Below are 17,924 nucleotides of genomic sequence, written 5' to 3'. Positions count from 1 at the left end.
TGATCTCCAGTGGTGGATTAAACACATTAGCAGTTAAAGCAGTTAATTGCTGTGCAGGGGCCCCTCATTGTTTGTCTCTGAATCACCCGCCCACACCAGGTGTCTCAGATAATAGACTGGGAACCTCAGCGCGGAGGATTTCCTGTCTGCAGATGTGCCGATTACAGCGCTGAGTGAAGACAGTCAGCCTGCACAGTCCAGGCAGGCGGGATCTGCCCAGTTAACCAGTTGTGGCCTGAGTTGGTGCTGTCTGGGGAGCTGGCCCGGGACTGCCCCTCCCCCAACCCACCCCCAGCAGATGCCTTCTCTGAAGCTGATTTGGTTTTAAGGAAGGCACGTGAAGCCTCTGGGGATTGGCGTTGGGAACTAAAACTGACCTGTGCTGCCAGAGCGCACACATCCTGACAGTTCTCTGTCCCTGCCGGGGACAGATGACAAGGCTGTGGCATATCCGTTCCTCCTAGACATCATCATCATCATCGTCATGAACAAGTTCCAGACAGTCCTGACCGTTAGGGGTATTGGAGCCAGAGTTCCGAGCCTCTATCTGACCCCATGTGGAGGCTGTATAGAGCTCATCCATAATTGGGCACTTGGCCCACAAGCAGAGAGGCAGGACCCAGGGAAGCCGTGTGGGGACACCCAGTGCTTGGGACGTCAGCCCAGGGTGAGCTGTATTGCCTGGCTCTCCTTCCCTACCCAGGACTATCTGTATATATGCATGTTGCACGCCCATACTCCAGCCACAGCTGCATGGGCCCACCCCAGCACTGAGTGCCAGGCAGCAGGAGAAGGGGCAGGAGAATAAACAGAGCCAAGCTCCTCAAGGCTGGACATTGACCACCAGGAATGATCCAAGCTCAGCAAAAGGGAAGGGGCAGCTTTAGGCTGCCTGGGAGTTTTGAGGGGTCGCTTGGTCCCCAGGACTGAGTGCTAAGCTAAGGCTCTGAGAAGGGAGGGCAGGGCAAGCATACAGCCTAGCCTGGAGTGTCTGTCCCACTGTAGTAGGGCCCTCACAGCTGGAAGTGGGCCTGAGCTGTATTGAGTCACGGCTATGACAGATAAAGAGAAGGATGAAGAAGAGAGAGGGGAGATTCAGAAGTGGACATATTTAATGTGCTGGAGGGGCTGCACTAAGTAAATGGGTTACTTTTCCCCAGAACTAAGTAAATGATTAAACAAATAAGGGAGCCAGCCTGGTGACTCTCACCTGTAAACCCTGCACTTTGAGGCAGAAAGACTGCCCAATGAGTCCAAGGGGAACGTGAGCTAGATGAGAGTTTAGGGCCAGCCTGGGCTATGGAGCAAGACCCCACATACCACCCCCTCCAGAAAAGAGTAAAGGCTAGGGATGTCACTAAGTTGGTAGAGTGCTTGCCTATCAAGCATAAACCCCTGGATTCAGTCCTTGGCTTCATATAAACCGGTATAAACAGGCTCATACCTGTAATCGCAGCACTGGGAGGATCAGTTCAAGATCATCCTCGGCTACAAAGTGAGTTGCAGACCACCATGGTTTATATAAAACCCTTCCTATAGAAAGACCCCATAAACACAGATAAGGAGAAAGAAGATCAATTTAACACACAGCTTCAACGAACCAGGCAGCAATAGGCCAGGCTCAGCACAGCAGGGCTCTCATGGGACGGTTGCCTAGGCTCTCCACACAGGCCTTTGTGGCCCTCAGACTGTCTCGAAGTCACAGTGTATACCTCTCGGTCCAACTCTGTGCCACCTGGTGTGGCCATATCAGTCTGGATCACAGCTCCTCACTCGCCCGCCCTCCCCATTCCTGCTGGCACTTAAATCTCACCTCATTTCACGGATTGCCCTTCCCTGGTGGGAACATGTGCTGTAGGCAGGCATGAAATTGGAGGGCATGCTCGTTTAACTAGCATGGATCAGAGGGGCGCAGGGTGCCGCTTGTGGCCTTCCACCTGCACAGCCCTTATCCCACATTGTAGGTGATAAAGACTGATGGCTGCTTTAGCATTTGGCCTGCAGCCCTCTCTAGCCACTCCTTGGAGTAGGGTCAGCTATTAAGGAGGGATGGTGGCAGACTTCCGGAGGTGTGAGTGGGGGCAGGGGAGTGTTGCAGAAGAGTCAGCCAGAGCTCCCAGCACAGTGCCCCTAGAGCAGATAACCCAGGGCCCAGGTCTGCATTTGAGCACTGTCCCTATAGGAGCAGCAGAGCATGGCATACGGATTACATGCGAAGACGCTTTTAGAGGCAAGCAAGCCAGCAAACAGGCAACGCTATTAAGAAATAGAGGCAGAGGGGTTGGGGATTTAGCTCAGTGGTAGAGTGCTTGCCTAGCAAGTGCAAGACCCTGGGTTGGGGGGGGGGGGAATAGAGACAGAGGACAGTTTTATTAATCAGAGAAGTGCAAATTAAAGCAGCAGGAGAGGCGCCCGCTGTGTCAAGGCCAGAGTGTTAAAAACAAAGCAAACAAGCCTTGCCACAAGCCAGGAAGCCCATTGGTGGGGTGGCCGCTGGGTTAGCGCCTGGCACCTGTTTTTTACTTTCCTTGGGTTCCAGACCTGAGCTGAGGAGGCACCTACAACTGGGGGGTGGGGGTCTCAGTGCCAGCAGGGAGACTGAACTCAGCTCTGATCACAAGGGAGAGAGCAGAGCTTGGTTGAACTGTGAGGCTATGTCCTAGGTCACGGAGCCCACCCTGCTCCCTGCGGTCTGTGCCCTGGCTTCAGAGTTTGTCTCAGCCTCAGTGAACGGCTCCATGATATAGGATGCCTGGTGAGGGATGGCTTCTCCCAGCCTGGGGCCCACACCATGCTGATAACAAACCATTTGCCACATTTAGCCAAGTTCTTTGCCATACTGAGTTTCTCCTCTCTCCAGCCAGCCAGAATTTGTTCCTCACACTGCAGACTTGGCTCACGTGCCTGTGTACTTCCCAAATGTATATGCACAACAGGTCCTAAGAAATCTTGGCTTTGCAGTAGACCGTGAAGAGCTCCTAGTTCCTCCCCTACCTTTTCTCCTGGCACTACTTTCAGATGTGTGTAGATCGTATCTCATCCAGCCTTCCCGGAAGATTATCGCAGTGGCAGGCACCAAGGCTGTTGTAATGCCGTGGCAACGTGTATGGAAATGAACCTGTTTAGAGGCACAGACCTGCTGTGCTACAGTTGCCTGTAGGCATTCGGGTAGTAAGTGTTGTATGCAATTGTAGCCCAGGAACAAAAGGCTACACATATGTATCACACAGGTCTTCCTGGGAGGTCGTCCAGAGCATCGAGGTTACAAACAGCTTAGTGACACATTCATCAGAATGCATCTCTATCATTAGGCATCACTTAATTGTATTTTTATTTCCATGAGGACGGCTCCCTTGGCATCTGCAAGAGCAGTAGTTACCATAGTTACCACAAGGAGCACAAAGAGATGCTCTTGGCCTCACAGGACTAGGTGGGCAGATGTGTAGGAGAGATCATAAATTTAGTGTGGCCAGGGTGGAGAACAGCCTACCACTTCTTCCCTTAGCCACTCCAGCTCCCACGATTACCAGGAGGCAGTGAGTGCAGCAAGCTGGACCCAGCGGCTAGAGAAGGGAGCTGAGGATTGAACCACAGGCCCCTGACCTACTGAGTCTTTACCTTCCCCTATGTACTCCGGCCCTACCCATAGGCCCAGCTCCTTCCTCTGATGTGGCCTCCCACTGCCTGAGTCTAGGCTGATCCCCATGGTGCCTGCCTGCCCACACCCAGTTCCTGTGGCTGAGCAGTGCCAAGAGGCTGGAGCCAGGCCCAAGCCAACGATAGTAGCCAGGCTTAGCCTAGTCTCTGTGTTTTGACTTCCCCAATCCAGCATAACAGCTGGAGACTTAAAGATTCATCTGCCAGATGTTTAGGTGGGCGCCACCCACTTCCTGGGCATCGCAGACCGAAGTCTAGTTTGTCCCAGATATCAAGAGCTGTGGGAACTGTGCCTTTGATGCCAGATCACCGCTGTCCCTGGGGAATTGTCTTGAGATCCTGAGAGGCATAAGCAGTCTGGCTCTGGGGGACATACACTTGCTTAGGGGCCACAGTTATCTGAACTCAAGACAGAGGGGACCTCCCCAGGCAGCTGAGGTAGGATGAAGTTCACATGCTACCTTCTCTGAAGGCCCAGAACTGTGTGGAGCATGAGGAACAGATACACTGACACCAAGAGAAACAAGTCTGTCTCTTCCCCGTCCTGGGCTTTGCACCCAAAAGCTGAAGCGGAGGGTGAGCATGGTGCAGCTCACACTGTCTGAAAGCACATTTGTTTGAGCAGTGTGCTGGACAGCTACAGGGTGTGCGGGAGAGGGAAGGCTGAGCCCTGTGCTCTGAAGAGCTGGCTGCCAGCCGGCCTTACTTATTCAGCCCCATTGCCGGCTGCTGGTGAGGGCTTACAAGCCTACTCTGAGGGTCTGGGCAGGGCATGAATCTGCTTGTTCTCACCGTTGGCTCCAGTTAGCATGCTCTTTGCACGGCACATGCTGCAGGCTATGCTGGTGAGTTCTGGAGACCGGCCTAGTCCGTCCATGCAGATAGATAGTCTGCTGGTGGGAGGTGACACTTGGAGCCTGTCTGAAGGAGGCTTGCCGGGTAGATAGGAAGGATCAAATACTTCACAAGAATCCTGGGCATTTGGGGCAGTGTAAGAGTGCCCTCACAGTAAAGAACCATGTGCCAGCCAGTTAGCTCCTATGAGGCCTATGGACCCAGATACCCCACAATTTATACAGATAGGACAGCCACCTCCCTGGGGTCACCCCAGACAGTGGTATCTTTCCTTTGAGACAGGCTGCCTCTCTGAGGGACTCTTTGATCATGCTTTGCTGTGTCCTTGCAGCTCAGTGGAACCTGGCTCCCTCAGTGGTTGGGAGGTCTTGGACAGCCCAGGCTGAAACCAAGGCCACTCCAGGCCTGTTTGTGCTTCAAGGCTTTTTTGTGGTCAAAACTACTTATTTTGGAAGAGAAGAAACCATGACTTTCCCGTACAAATTTGACGTTACAGGATGTTAATGGTCCTCTTGGAATGTCGCATGGATATCTGTGTAAGGTCCATATTAGGAGAGAATCAGTCCTCAGTGACTGCGCTAACACTCCGCCCCTCTGCAGTCAGGCCTGTCAGTTTCTCAGTGACTATTCTGATCATTTTTTTTTTCCTCTTTTGGGGACAGTCTTACTACGCTGTCTAGGCCAGCTTTGTACCCCTGTCCTCAAGCAATCATCTTGCCTCAGCCTCTCAAAGTAGCTGGGATTGTAAGCCAGGCATAGACACTAGCTCTGAGAAATGCTTGCTAGATTGCTTATCAATCGACTGATCTATTTATTGTACAGGGATTTAAACTAGAACCTTATGTAGCTTGGTCTACTGCTGACCGCTCTGCTCTCCCTTGTCTGGGAAACAGGGTTTCTCCATGATCTGCCTGCCTCTGCCTTCCCAGTACTGGGATGAAAGGCGTGCGACACCATATCCAGCCAGCCCTGGTTGTTTTGTTTTGTTTGTTTGTTTGTTTTTGTATTTTGACAGATTGTATGTTTAGTCTAGGCTGGCCTTGAACCTGTTATGTTCCTGCTTCAGCCTTCCAAGAGCTAGGATTTCGTGTGTGTGTGTGTGTGTGTGTGTGTGTGTGTGTGTGTGTGTGTGTGTGTGTGTGTGCGTGTGTGAGACTATATCTGGTTGAAATATATTAAATAAAACTAACCCATGTCAAAACTGCTAACCAAATCTTTCAATTTTCTCTATCTTTCCATAAGGGCGAGTTCCAGAGACCAGAAATTTGAATCTGGAGAAGGCTGGCGTTAATACCAACCCTAAGAATCAGAAGATCATTGTGGATGCCCAGGAGGCCACCTCTGTCCCCCACATCTATGCCATTGGAGATGTTGCTGAGGTAGGCTGTGTCTGTCTGGCCGACTGCTCCTGTTTCTGTCTGTCTGTCTGACTGCTCCTGTTTCTGTGCTCCCCTGATTCAGCTGGGCCTTGAGATGGACATGACATAGGCTCTGCTGTCCACAGGAACAATATGTGTCTTTCTAATCCCAGAGCACCAATCACAGGACTCAACTCTAAGGACTATCAGGTGCATCCTGGGAAGGATTGAATACCAACCTTGGCTCCTCCTGATGCTTTGCCTTTCTGGGAAGCTCAGGGTGGGACACATTAAGCGTGGGAGCTGCAGTAATGACTGAACAGTTAAGAGCACTGGCTGTTCTCCCGGGGGACCCGGATCCCTTGCAGGTACGCGGCAGTTCATAACTGTAACTTCAGTTCCATCCGTATCTTCAGTTCTCTTGCCTCTTTGAGAACCAAGCACACATGTGTGACCCACAGACATACATGCAGGCAAAATACCCATACGCAAAATAAATTTTTAAAGATTTATTTATTCATTTTTGTATGTTAACATTCTGTCAGCATGTATACTTGCATGCCAGAAGAGGGCGTCAGATCCCAGTACAAATGGATGTGAGCCACCATATGGTTGCTAAGAATCGAACTCAGGACCTCTGGAAGAACAGACAGTGCCACCAAGCCATCTTTCCAGCCCAAATAATTATTTTTTTTTTAAGCACTGAGCACTTTTAAAAAAGATTTATATATTTTATGTATATGAGTACACTGTAGCTATCTTCAGACACACCAGAAGAGGGCATCAGATGCATACAGATGGTTGTGAGCCACCATGTGATTACTGGAGTTTGAGCTCAGAACCTCTGGAAGAGCAGTCAGTGCTCTTAACTGCTGAGCCATCTCTCCAGCCCCACAAGTAATTCTTAAAACAGAGTTAGCTGTTGCTGGACATGACCTTGGAGAAGTCTTATGGCCACAGGAGACCATCCCCAGGTCAGGCCATCTGACCTTGTGCTTGCTATGGTTCCCTCTCTGATCCTGAGGCCATTTCAGTTCCCTTGCTGACTAGGCTGTAACTGATCTTTCTTGGGTGAGGGGCTCAGTGTAGGAAAGGTGTTGGGGCTCTGGACCTCATCCCTACTGACTGGACCTGTGGCTGTGGACACTTCCTGGATGTCCGTCTGCATCCTTCTCTTCCTTGGAGATCATGGCCCACAGCACCTCCCTGGTGAGGCCCTGGCTTGGGAAACAGCCAACCACCATTCCTGTCTTTTACTGGCCCCTCCTACTTCATCAGTCCTGGGTCTCTGCATCCTTAGACCCATGCTGATGCAACACAGGGAAGGTAGGTGCTCAGGAGGCCCCTGCTTAGACATGCTGATGGATGCTCCCCAAGTCCCCAGGCCTCTTGTCGCATCTCCCACCAGTATGTTTCTGTCCCCGGGCTGCTGTAACAAGTGGTTTATGCCACCACAAACTCAGGAGTGTAGAGCACTCACTCTCGGGGGCCTGAGGTTAAATCTGAGTGTGGGCAGGCTGCCCTCCTCGGTACCTGAGTGTGGGCAGGCTGTCCTCCTCGGTACCTGAGTGTAGGCAGGCTGTCCTCCTGGGTACCTGAGTGTGGGCAGGCTGTCCTCCTGGGTACCTGAGTGTGGGCAGGCTGTCCTCCTGGGTACCTGAGTGTGGGCAGGCTGTCCTCCTCGGCACCTGAGTGTGGGCAGGCTGTCCTCCTGGGCACCTGAGTGTGGGCAAGCTGTCCTCCTCGGTACCTGAGTGTGGGCAGGCTGTCCTCCTGGGCACCTGAGTGTGGGCAGGTTGTCCTCCTTGGTACCTGAGTGTGGGCAGGCTGTCCTCCTGGGTATCTGAGTGTGGGCAGGCTGTCCTCCTGGGTACCTGAGTGTGGGCAGGCTGTCCTCCTCGGCACCTGAGTGTGGGCAGGCTGTCCTCCTGGGTACCTGAGTGTGGGCAGGCTGTCCTCCTGGGCACCTGAGTGTAGGCAGGCTGTCCTCCTGGGTACCTGAGTGTGGGCAGGCTGTCCTCCTCGGTACCTGAGTGTGGGCAGGCTGTCCTCCTGGGTACCTGAGTGTGGGCAGGCTGTCCTCCTGGGCACCTGAGTGTGGGCAGGCTGTCCTCCTGGGTACCTGAGTGTGGGCAGGCTGTCCTCCTCGGCACCTGAGTGTGGGCAGGCTGTCCTCCTCGGCACCTGAGTGTGGGCAGGCTGTCCTCCTCGGCACCTGAGTGTGGGCAGGCTGTCCTCCTGGGCACCTGAGTGTGGGCAGGCTGTCCTCCTGGGTACCTGAGTGTGGGCAGGCTGTCCTCCTGGGTACCTGAGTGTGGGCAGGCTGTCCTCCTGGGTACCTGAGTGTGGGCAGGCTGTCCTCCTCGGCACCTGAGTGTGGGCAGGCTGTCCTCCTGGGCACCTGAGTGTGGGCAGGCTGTCCTCCTGGGTACCTGAGTGTGGGCAGGCTGTCCTCCTGGGTACCTGAGTGTAGGCAGGCTGTCCTCCTCGGTACCTGAGTGTGGGCAGGCTGTCCTCCTGGGTACCTGAGTGTGGGCAGGCTGTCCTCCTCGGTACCTGAGTGTGGGCAGGCTGTCCTCCTGGGTACCTGAGTGTGGGCAGGCTGTCCTCCTCGGCACCTGAGTGTGGGCAGGCTGTCCTCCTGGGCACCTGAGTGTGGGCAGGCTGCCCTCCTCGGTACCTGAGTGTGGGCAGGCTGTCCTCCTCAGTACCTTCTAGGTTGTTACCTTCAGCCTCCTCCATGCTGTGCATGGGTGGTCCTTGAACCCCAGCTCTGTGGCATCTTTGCTGACAGTCTCCCCCGGGTGCTTTATGCTCCCCTGTGTCTCCTGCAGATTATCCTTCATCAGACTCAAGACCTATAAACCCTGTATGCTATACACAAACCCCATTTCCAAATAAACTCAACTTCCAAGTTCTAAGCAAGTTTTTCCCCCTTTGCTGGTGGTGGGGAGGCCTCTGTTTAACCCACCCCGGTAGGCTCCTACCTTGAGTTTTTGAGTGTTGAGCAACCCTAGTTACCAAAGAACCGCTAGTTATATCACAGAGATGTGCACTGTGGGGGCGGGGGAGGGTGCATCCGGATAGGAGACATAAGCTGGGGAACTACTTCCGGGTCAGGGTTTGTTCAACGCTGTTGTTATAAAGAGACCATGAGGTGGGTAACTGGAGGTTCTGACTGGAAGCAAAGCAAAGAGAGACTGGCATCTATGCCTTCCAGAGTGAGAAGGTGGCTGCGCCACCTTGGTCCCCTTTGGAACTCACTTTGGGAAACGTAGAGAGGAATCTGGGGAGATGGAGCCAGGGGTTGAGTCTAAGGGATCCCAGCGGGACTCCTGCTGGGTCAGCCTGTCTCTTGGACTCTTTGGTGTACCAGAGGGGTCCCCCATAACAGTGAAAATGCTCAGATAGGGGCCATGGCCACTGCACAAGTTACCATCAGGCCCGTCGTTGGTGTTCGAAGTTGAGGAACATGTGACTCTCTAAGAGGTTTCTGACTCCCACTGCTGCTACGTACAAGGCCTCAGAGATAGCAGTTCCAAGGAGGATGACATGAGAACACCACGGAGCTCTCTGCCGAGCCCCACTCCTTCCTGGTTATTTTACCACCTGAATTTCCTTTATATGGGTGTTTTGCCTGCATGCCTATCTGTGTACCACATGTGTGTCTGGTGCACACAGAAGCCAGGAGAGGGCAGCAGATGCCCAGGAACTGAAGTTACACACAGTTGTTAGATGTCATGTGGATGCCGAAACCCAGGTCTTTTGGAAGAGCAAGCAGCGTTCTTAACCACTGAGCCACCTCTCTAGCCGCTCACATCACTATCTAATGGAGGCTCAGGCCATGAACCTGGGCAGTGTGGTTTCTTGGTCTTTGCCTGTTGTTGGTGTGGCTGTTGTACTCTCCAACTGTAGATTTCAGCTCTGTGGTTCTGTGAGCGCTGTACCGTGAGAGAGTGCCCGTGTTCTCTCAAAAGAGAGACATCAAGTGAGTCTCTGTTTAGCCCACAGTGCTAGGTTGCCACCAGCATGTGGCACAGGAAAGACGTCTTTATTTTAAAAATTCAATTCACAGTTTAAAAGGCAATTGCAAGTAATGGAGTAAGACCACAACATCGGTCAGGCCAGCGCTGCAGAGCCTGGGGTGAAGTAGTGGTATTGCTTAATGGGGTAGGGTGTGCTGGGGCGGGGTGGGGGGTGTTTCCTGGGTTACTCAGGCCCCATGGAATGTACCGGCTGGAAGTGTAGTTTATCTCTGTAGATCTCTGCTCATTTCTGGAATGCCAAACAGCATCTGCATTTCCTGCTACAGAGGTGATTGGCAGTGGGGGTCTGAGCTGCTGCAAGCAGGAACACCCGAGGCAAGGTGTGCCCTGAGACAAAGTGGTCTCCTGTGGAATGACACTGATTTGGGGTTTGTCATGGACTATGGCATGCATGTCAAGCTGTGTGTCGGGAGCACGTGACATGCTTGGGGCCATACGAACCAGACCCTGAGTCACTGGGGACCGTGGGCAGGATCCCTTTTGAGCTCTGTCATGGGACCAGCACTCTGAGGTCACTCAGAGAAAAGCCTGTGCAGTGATCCCGGCCGCTCGTTCCTTCTTGTAGAGAGAGGGATGGTCACTGTGGGAATTCAGCGTCTGGAGACTTTCGAGGTTGGCGCAGCTTGTGCTAATTTCCACAGCCTCACAGTTCATGTCCATGTCTTCAAAGCCTGTGGCCTGGTGTTGAGTCTTCAACAGGGAGCCACCTGCTAGGAAGGCGATGGGTGGCTGCCTGCACAGGCTGCTGCAGTACGATGCTGTGTGTTCTTCCCCAGGGGCGGCCTGAGCTGACACCCACAGCTATCAAGGCAGGAAAGCTTCTGGCTCAGCGGCTCTTTGGGAAATCCTCAACCTTAATGAATTACAGCAACGTGAGTTCCTTTAAAGGACCAAGTCCAAGCTAGGAAAGGCTTGGCTGGTTCTTCTGGGGTAAGGGTTGTTTGCACCTATGTGTCTTCATGTACATGTATACATGCACAGGTGTATGTGCATGGGTATATATGCACACAGATATGAACATGTGAATGTGAGTACCTGCACGTCCATGAGCAGGAGGGTACAGTCCTCAGGACCATATGAACCAGATCTCTAGTCACTGGGGACTATGAGCAGGATCTCTTTTGAGCTCTCTCATGGGACCAGCACATCAGTATGATGGGTTCAGAGTAATGCCTGTGTCAGTGAGCTGTCCCCGGCAGCTCATTCCCTCTTCTAGAGAAAGGGATGCATGTAGTTTTGCTCCTGGTCCAGCCCAGGAACAATGAGTGGCCACCTGCTGTGCTAATAATGTATGGCTGGGTCCCTGGCCTCAGATTACTGCTCAAGTGTCACTCAGGAGATGCAGTTTCAATTTGGGAATGTGGCGGTGTGGGGGTGGGGCTGGAGTGAGGGGTAAACGATGCACAAAAGGCATATCTGATTCCAGACCTACTTTCCAGGTCCCCACAACTGTCTTTACACCACTGGAGTATGGCTGTGTGGGACTGTCTGAGGAGGAGGCTGTGGCTCTCCACGGCCAGGAGCATATAGAGGTAGGGGACTCTCCCCCACAGAGCCCCTCCATGAATTGGCGTTCTTGGCAGGGCATAGTGTGGGGCCCCCACAGGACAGGGGTGTCGGAGAGCAGCTCCAGAAACAAGGGAAGCCTCTGGCAGCTTTAGAGTGTGGCCAACCGAAGCTTCTGTGGTCCCACTGAATGTCCCACCCTGCTGTATGGGTGTCCTCCTGGGTCTCCGATTGCTGCCTTCCTCTGAGGTCCTGTGATCTGGTAGCCTCCAGTGCCCCGCCCCTGACTACGCTGTATATACAGTAAGCACTGTTGGGGTTCCCTCCAGAGCCTTGGACATCTGGTGCCCATTCTACTTCAGTGTGCAGAAAGCTTGGAACAGAAGGTCTCGGGTCCTGGTGCTGCTCTGTAGGGCTCTCCCTAACTCTTAGGGGGAAGAGTCTCCTTTAACCTGAATGGCTCCTCCACCTTCTTGCCCAGGCTGGTCCACTCCTACCCACCTGTCCCTCCACCTTCCTGGGACTCTCCTGAAGTTTCCAACAGGCAGGACACCAGCCCAAATTTCTGTCCTCTTCCTAAGCTCTTCTAGTGCCTCCAAGCCCAATGGCTCAGACTGGAACCATCCTAGGCTAAAGGATTTTCATCGGGCCAGGATGTTTTGGGGAGTCTGCAGCAGCAGGCTGGCTGTGGCCCCTAGGGTACCTTCAGGGTAGGCTGAGGTGGCTGGAAGCTTTGAAAGCTGCCACAGAGTAGAAGCTGAAAGACTGGTGCAGGCCTTCCTGATGCAGCAGCTGTGAGGCCCAGGTCACTAGGCTGTAGAGTTTGCCCGCTCCGTGTACCCAGGCTCCTCCATCATGGAGACAGGTCTGACAGGCCTGCCTTCCCAACACTTTATTTGCTATTTTTGTTAGATTCATCATAAGTACACTGGGACATGTGTTCATAGCATTTTATAATGTTTTATGTTTCATGATGTTGAATGGCCAAACATTCTTGTTTGTTTTTTCTTCAGTTCTGTCTTGCTTAGAACAATATTCTCTGAAGCCCTATTAATTAATAATGGCTGTGTAGCACATGTGGGGCCCTGCTCATTTTTTATATGGCTGCAGCCCTGAACACACTGTCAAGCCCTTCATGGGTGCTGAAAGCCCTTGTTCCACAGCTCCAGGGAGACTGGGGCCTGCCCAGCCCCTCCTCTTAGCTGAGGCTCAGGCCAAGCCAGCACCAGCGTGTGTTGGGGAGGCCAGGCAGCCATCTGAGAGCCATTTCTCCTTACACGAGTAGGATGGCCACTCACACACCAGCGATTTGCCCAAGGTCTCCCTGTCCAGTCTGCATTGCCCTTGGGGAGGCCAGGATCCACCCAACATCTACTTCTTGGGGATGCTCAAACCACTGGCTCTGTGTTGTCTCACGGCTAGTGTCACCTCGGCAGCCTGATGCCTACTCTCCCCTGGTGTCCAGTGGGTGGGGAGTCTGAGATCTGGCGGGCGAGGGTCTGTCTGCAGACTACCTGGCTGTGGGGACAGGCTGCCTGAACAAAGGAGGACGTATCCTCTGCAACCAGCTGAGATGTCTCCACATTTTGTACTATAACCCTTGGGTCACACCAGTGCCCTTGGGTCCCTGAGAATCCTGCCTTCCCTGCACTTTTTCTGTTGCTTATAAGACTATAGACCTGTCTTGGGCATGGCCCCTGATCCGGGTGCTGGTGTCTTGTCTCTCAGGTTTACCATGCATATTACAAGCCCCTAGAGTTCACAGTGGCAGATCGGGATGCATCACAGTGCTACATAAAGGTGAGCATGTTTAGGGACCAGGGGTGAGGTACACCGGGACTAAGGGGAAAAGCTAGCTTCCAGTGGAGAATGCTCTGCTATCCACAGGGTAGAACAGCAAATATTAGCCACTTTCCCCATGTGACAGAGTGTCTGCAAAAGCAGCTTAAGGAAGGAAGGGTTTGCTGGTCTCACAGTTTAAGGGAAGGCGTGGTGGCAGGAGCTGAAACAGCTGATCACTTTGCATCTGCAGTTAGGAAGCAAACAGCTAGGTGCTGATGCTTAGCTCATATTCTCTTTTTTATGTAGTCTGGATCCCAGCCCATGTCATGGTACTGCCCACAGTTACAGTGGGTGACCCATGGGGTGGTTCAGCCCACAGTTACAATGGGTAGCCTATGGGATGGTGCTGACCAATTGTAATGGGTCTGTCCACCACAATGAAGCCAATGTAGACACTTCCTCATAGATTTTGTCTTCTGGGTGTCTAGTAGGTCCTGTCAAATTGACTGTAAATATTCACTGCTGAAAATGGGAACTCATGAGGGCTGCAGAGACGGGACACAGCAGACCCCTACGGTTGGGTGGGTCCCCTGTGGCTAAGTGATAGTCAAAAACACTGTGGCTTTCAGATGGTATGCATGAGGGAGCCCCCACAACTGGTACTGGGCCTGCACTTCCTTGGCCCCAACGCTGGAGAAGTCACACAAGGATTTGCTCTTGGGATCCAGTAAGTCCTGTATAACCCCAGCCATTTTGAACTGTAGCTGCTTCCCTCTGTGTTTTGATAGTACAGTATGTTTGTTGTTTCGACAATAGTGGAAGCTGCTGGGTTCACACTTCTGGGGGAGGGGAGTTTGTACATGTCTGCAGCAGGCATCCTTCAGCCTGCTTCAGCCATGGCAAACACGGCAGGAGAGTGACTTTCTCTAGCCAAAGGTCCTAAGCAGGGATGGCTGCAGCCCTGGGCATGGCCAACATGAGGGAGGTTGAACCCTCCCTCCTCCAGCCTTCCACTGTTGGTTTCTGTTTCTATCGTCTATGAATTGTCTGTGTGTATTCTGTGGATTTCTTTCTAGTGTCTGTGCTACAATTATTGGGTTATGAAACGCTCTTTGCATGTTAACAATATCAGTATTATAGAAAGAGACTCTCAGAAAGTCTTCCAGCAACTGAATTATCTGGGCAGTGACTCCGCATGCAGCACCATGGATGGAAATGTGCTGTGGGACAGCCCTGTCCCATCAATCTCAGGGCTCTCCCTGGCCCAGCCGGTCGTGTGGATGCTCTGCTTACTATCACCCACACCTCACATCCATGGTAGACATCATCCACACAGGCTCCAGCATGATGCTCAGGAGAAGCCGCACCTGCTCGTGGGTCCTGTAGTTTACTCTGGAATAAAGTACCATGTGGTAGCTCTGCTGAAGGTCTCCTAAGGACAACACATACACATTCCAAAGATGGGCTCATCTGGGACTTACAGCTCATGCCTGGGAGAACTTTATCACCAGCCATTGCCCTAACACATTTGTAGGTCAGGTAGGCCTGAGGTTTGCTGTCCTATGATAGGTGTGGCCCCAGCTAGGGATCTGGTCCAAATCCCATCTCACCCACACAGTCCTCCAACACAAACCCTATCCCTCTGTTGAAATCCTCTCTCCCCTGTCCCTAGACCTCTCATCCCCAAAACCCAGCTCTTGACCACACATGCCCCTAGGCCACTGGGGACCCAGATATCCACACACCTTCTCCTGTCTGCTTTTCCCTATGCCTGCCCGCCCCTGTTTCTTCCAGGGTTCTATCTGCAGAACCATGAATACACGTACATGCCACATAAATACACACAAAACACACAAAAACTCATTCAGCCTTAGCCAGGGACTCAGACACACAGTCACACTGGGCAGCTCTTTCCTCGCACACCAAGGCCTGGAATCAGCCTCACTCGTTTGGCCATGTTATTAAAATACCAAGAACAGTTTTGGTTGTGGCAGAGCAACCCCTGAGGCTGTAGAGCATGGTGGTTCTCCCCTGCCCGCAGGTGGAGACAGTGGTGGTTTGAGGAGGCTGGTGGAGGGCTCACACTGATATTTTAGACCTGGTCAGGAGGCCTTGGACCTCTCACTAGGAACTCCTGGCTGTATTTGAAAAGTGTGCACCTGTTGTCCAAGTGGGGTGTTTACCTGCCAAACCCTGCATTGCACAGGGCTTGCACATAGGAAAGCTGTTGGTTTCAACTCTGTACCACCTGGACAGCAGGGTGTCTGTAAGTGCTGTACCTTCCAAAGAGCTAGGTCGTACTCACCGAGAATGTGCGTTAATGCAGGTGGACATGTAGCCACCTGGAATGCCCACAGCAGTAAGTAATCTATTGATCTTTAGCCGCTAGGCTGGGGCACCTGGGTTGAGACCAGATCTTAGAGGCCAAGAGATGCCATGGCTGACAGTGGAGGCTTTTCTCATAGGACCAGTGGTTAGTCTGGGCTAGATTACCTCCCTTCATGCACTTACTCTGAGTAGACAGAATGCCATCCACAGAACAACCAACTTCCTGGCCTTGTGCTTGGGTGCCATATATCCATGGGTAGATTTCTGAGCAGAAGAGCTGGCTGGGCCGGTGTAGGCTGTAGTCAAAAGTGACTGGACTGGGCGATCCTTGCCATATCTTGACAGTGATAGAGCAGGCCTCGAGGAAGGGGCAATTAGGACTGGAGAACAGGCAGCCAGGACAGCAACCCAAGGAAAGGTTGGCTAGGAGGGCCTGAGGAGGGTAGCACCTCGGCGTTTGTGAATAGTGGGTATTTGCTGGGAGGCAGTGAGCAGTCCAGCATAGGTGGGGAGAGATATTCTTGTGCTGACTCAGTAAGGAAACCAGACACTTTCTGAGGCCTTCCCCAAGGCAGAGTGCCATGGACAGACCTCCCTGCGCTGACCACTTACCGTTCCTCTCTCGATGTGTGCAGGTGTGGGGCTTCATACGCACAGGTGATGCAGACAGTAGGGATCCACCCCACCTGCTCTGAGGAGGTGGTTAAGCTGCACATCTCCAAGCGCTCTGGCCTGGATCCTACTGTGACTGGCTGCTGAGGTTAAGTTACCATCCCTGCTGAGCTAAGGATACACACTGTGCCTGCCATGTGCCCAGTACAAGGCTCTCAGACACCTGGACCTAGCTATTGTCATGGGAGCCACTGTGCCAGCATGATTCCAGGCACATGGTGAAGCTACCTAGAACAGGTAAGTTCCTCCCCTTCATCAGGCCTGGTAGCCTAGAAAGAAGGCCAAAGGGGGAACCATCAAAGATCCCTGCCTGCCTGGTCATTGCTGTTCCCCACATGCAGTGGTGTCACGAGCTGGGCTCCCAGTATCTGCTGGCAGTGTCAGGTGCTGCTCCCTTGTGTCAGTTGTCCCTGTGGGCAGTGAGTCTATGTGGGCTCATTTCCTCCGTGCCCAGAGGGTGGAGACACTGCCCGTGTGCACGGCTCACCGGCCACCACATGGATGGTTTTGCTTGTGCAGCCAGGCTGGCCAAGTGGGCAGCCAGAAGTCCCAGTGCATCACCAGCCACTGTAGTTTTCTGAGGTGACACCTCTGTCTGACAGCATCCTCCAGAATCCCCAGTCCTTGATCTGCAAGCCACAGCCCATCCTGATTGTCTCTTTTGGCTGTCACCTCTTCCTGGTCTGGGCCTTGGTGACAACTCTCCTGAACTGAGGAGGCTCTACAAAGTCCTTCCCCTCAAGATGCCCGCCATCTGTCTGAGCATCTGAGCAGTGGTTCTCTGACAGGAGCCTGTCTGGGCATTCGTGCACCTGCTCCATCACAGCGTCTCCAAGCCAGGGCTGCATCTGACACCAAGTGCCCTAGAGAAGGAAGCTCTTCCCAGAATATTATTCCTTTCATTCAGGGGTCTTTGGTTGTTGTTGTTAAGTACTCAGTTTATGTTTTTATCAAAATATTTTTGTAGCAACTGCAGTGCTCTCTTTGCCTAGTTTGGGTTGGGGAGGGTGGTAGGGAGGTTTCTCTTTAGGGGCTTCTTTTCAGTCTCTCAAGGACCTCGTGTGGTTTGGGGTAAACATGGCTAGGCCAGTTGAGGGATTGGCCCAGGCTGAGCCCCACCTGTTATTGACAGGACTGGAAGGCCTTGCTGCCTCGCAGAGATCTGAGAAGATGTGGATGGAGCATTGTGTATCTGAATAGATGGTGTGTGTCCTGCAGGGATGACTGCCCCCTCTAACCTCTGGCCAGCCTTCACACACTGCCAGTGTCAGATGATGACGGCCTGTGCAGAAACCCCCACGTGGGCTGCCCAGGTTTGAACCCCTGGCATTTCTGGAGTGCTAATAAAGAGCGTGTTTTACTAAAGTGTGTCTGTGTGTGCTATCCCCAGGACTGCCCAGTGTCACATGATAGTAGCTTCTAATCAGGATTTGCTATCACCAGAACCATAATATATGGAGCTGCAGTGTCTTAGAGTTCCCAGCAGCCACTGGAACTGACCTGACCCTTACCCTGGTAGGACCCAGCATTTCCCACCATCCTCATCCTCCCTTCAACTACAGGCTCAGGTCTGAAGATGTCTTCTAGGGCTCCATACTGGACCTCCTGCTGAGGTCTGGACCGTTTCTGTAAGGCCTCTGTGTACATCTTGGAGCAAGGGTGGCCTAGCCCCAGCAGCCATCAAGGGTCAGGAATAGGAGGATAGGGTGAAGCAAGGTTG

General features: G+C 52.9%; 1 protein-coding gene across 1 annotated transcript in view; it reads left to right on the top strand.

The window, feature by feature from the left end:
- The window catches only part of Txnrd2 (thioredoxin reductase 2), a 48,042-nt gene extending 30,473 nt beyond the window's left edge, over nt 1–17,569 (top strand). The window contains exons 12-18 of the mRNA NM_022584.3: nt 5,755–5,891; nt 10,693–10,788; nt 11,356–11,448; nt 13,151–13,222; nt 13,834–13,931; nt 16,168–16,441; nt 17,337–17,569. Coding sequence (NP_072106.1) covers nt 5,755–5,891; nt 10,693–10,788; nt 11,356–11,448; nt 13,151–13,222; nt 13,834–13,931; nt 16,168–16,297 — 626 coding nt within the window. The 3' untranslated portion in view covers nt 16,298–16,441; nt 17,337–17,569. The remainder of the gene's footprint in view (nt 1–5,754; nt 5,892–10,692; nt 10,789–11,355; nt 11,449–13,150; nt 13,223–13,833; nt 13,932–16,167; nt 16,442–17,336) is intronic.
- Nucleotides 17,570–17,924: the final 355 nt, after the last annotated feature.

Source organism: Rattus norvegicus, chromosome 11 (assembly GCF_021556685.1).
Source record: "Rattus norvegicus strain SHRSP/BbbUtx chromosome 11, alternate assembly SHRSP_T2T, whole genome shotgun sequence".
NCBI classification, from domain to species: Eukaryota; Metazoa; Chordata; class Mammalia; order Rodentia; family Muridae; genus Rattus; species Rattus norvegicus.
Note: the sequence above shows the minus strand (reverse complement) of the source record. Positions and strands in the feature narration are given on the sequence as shown.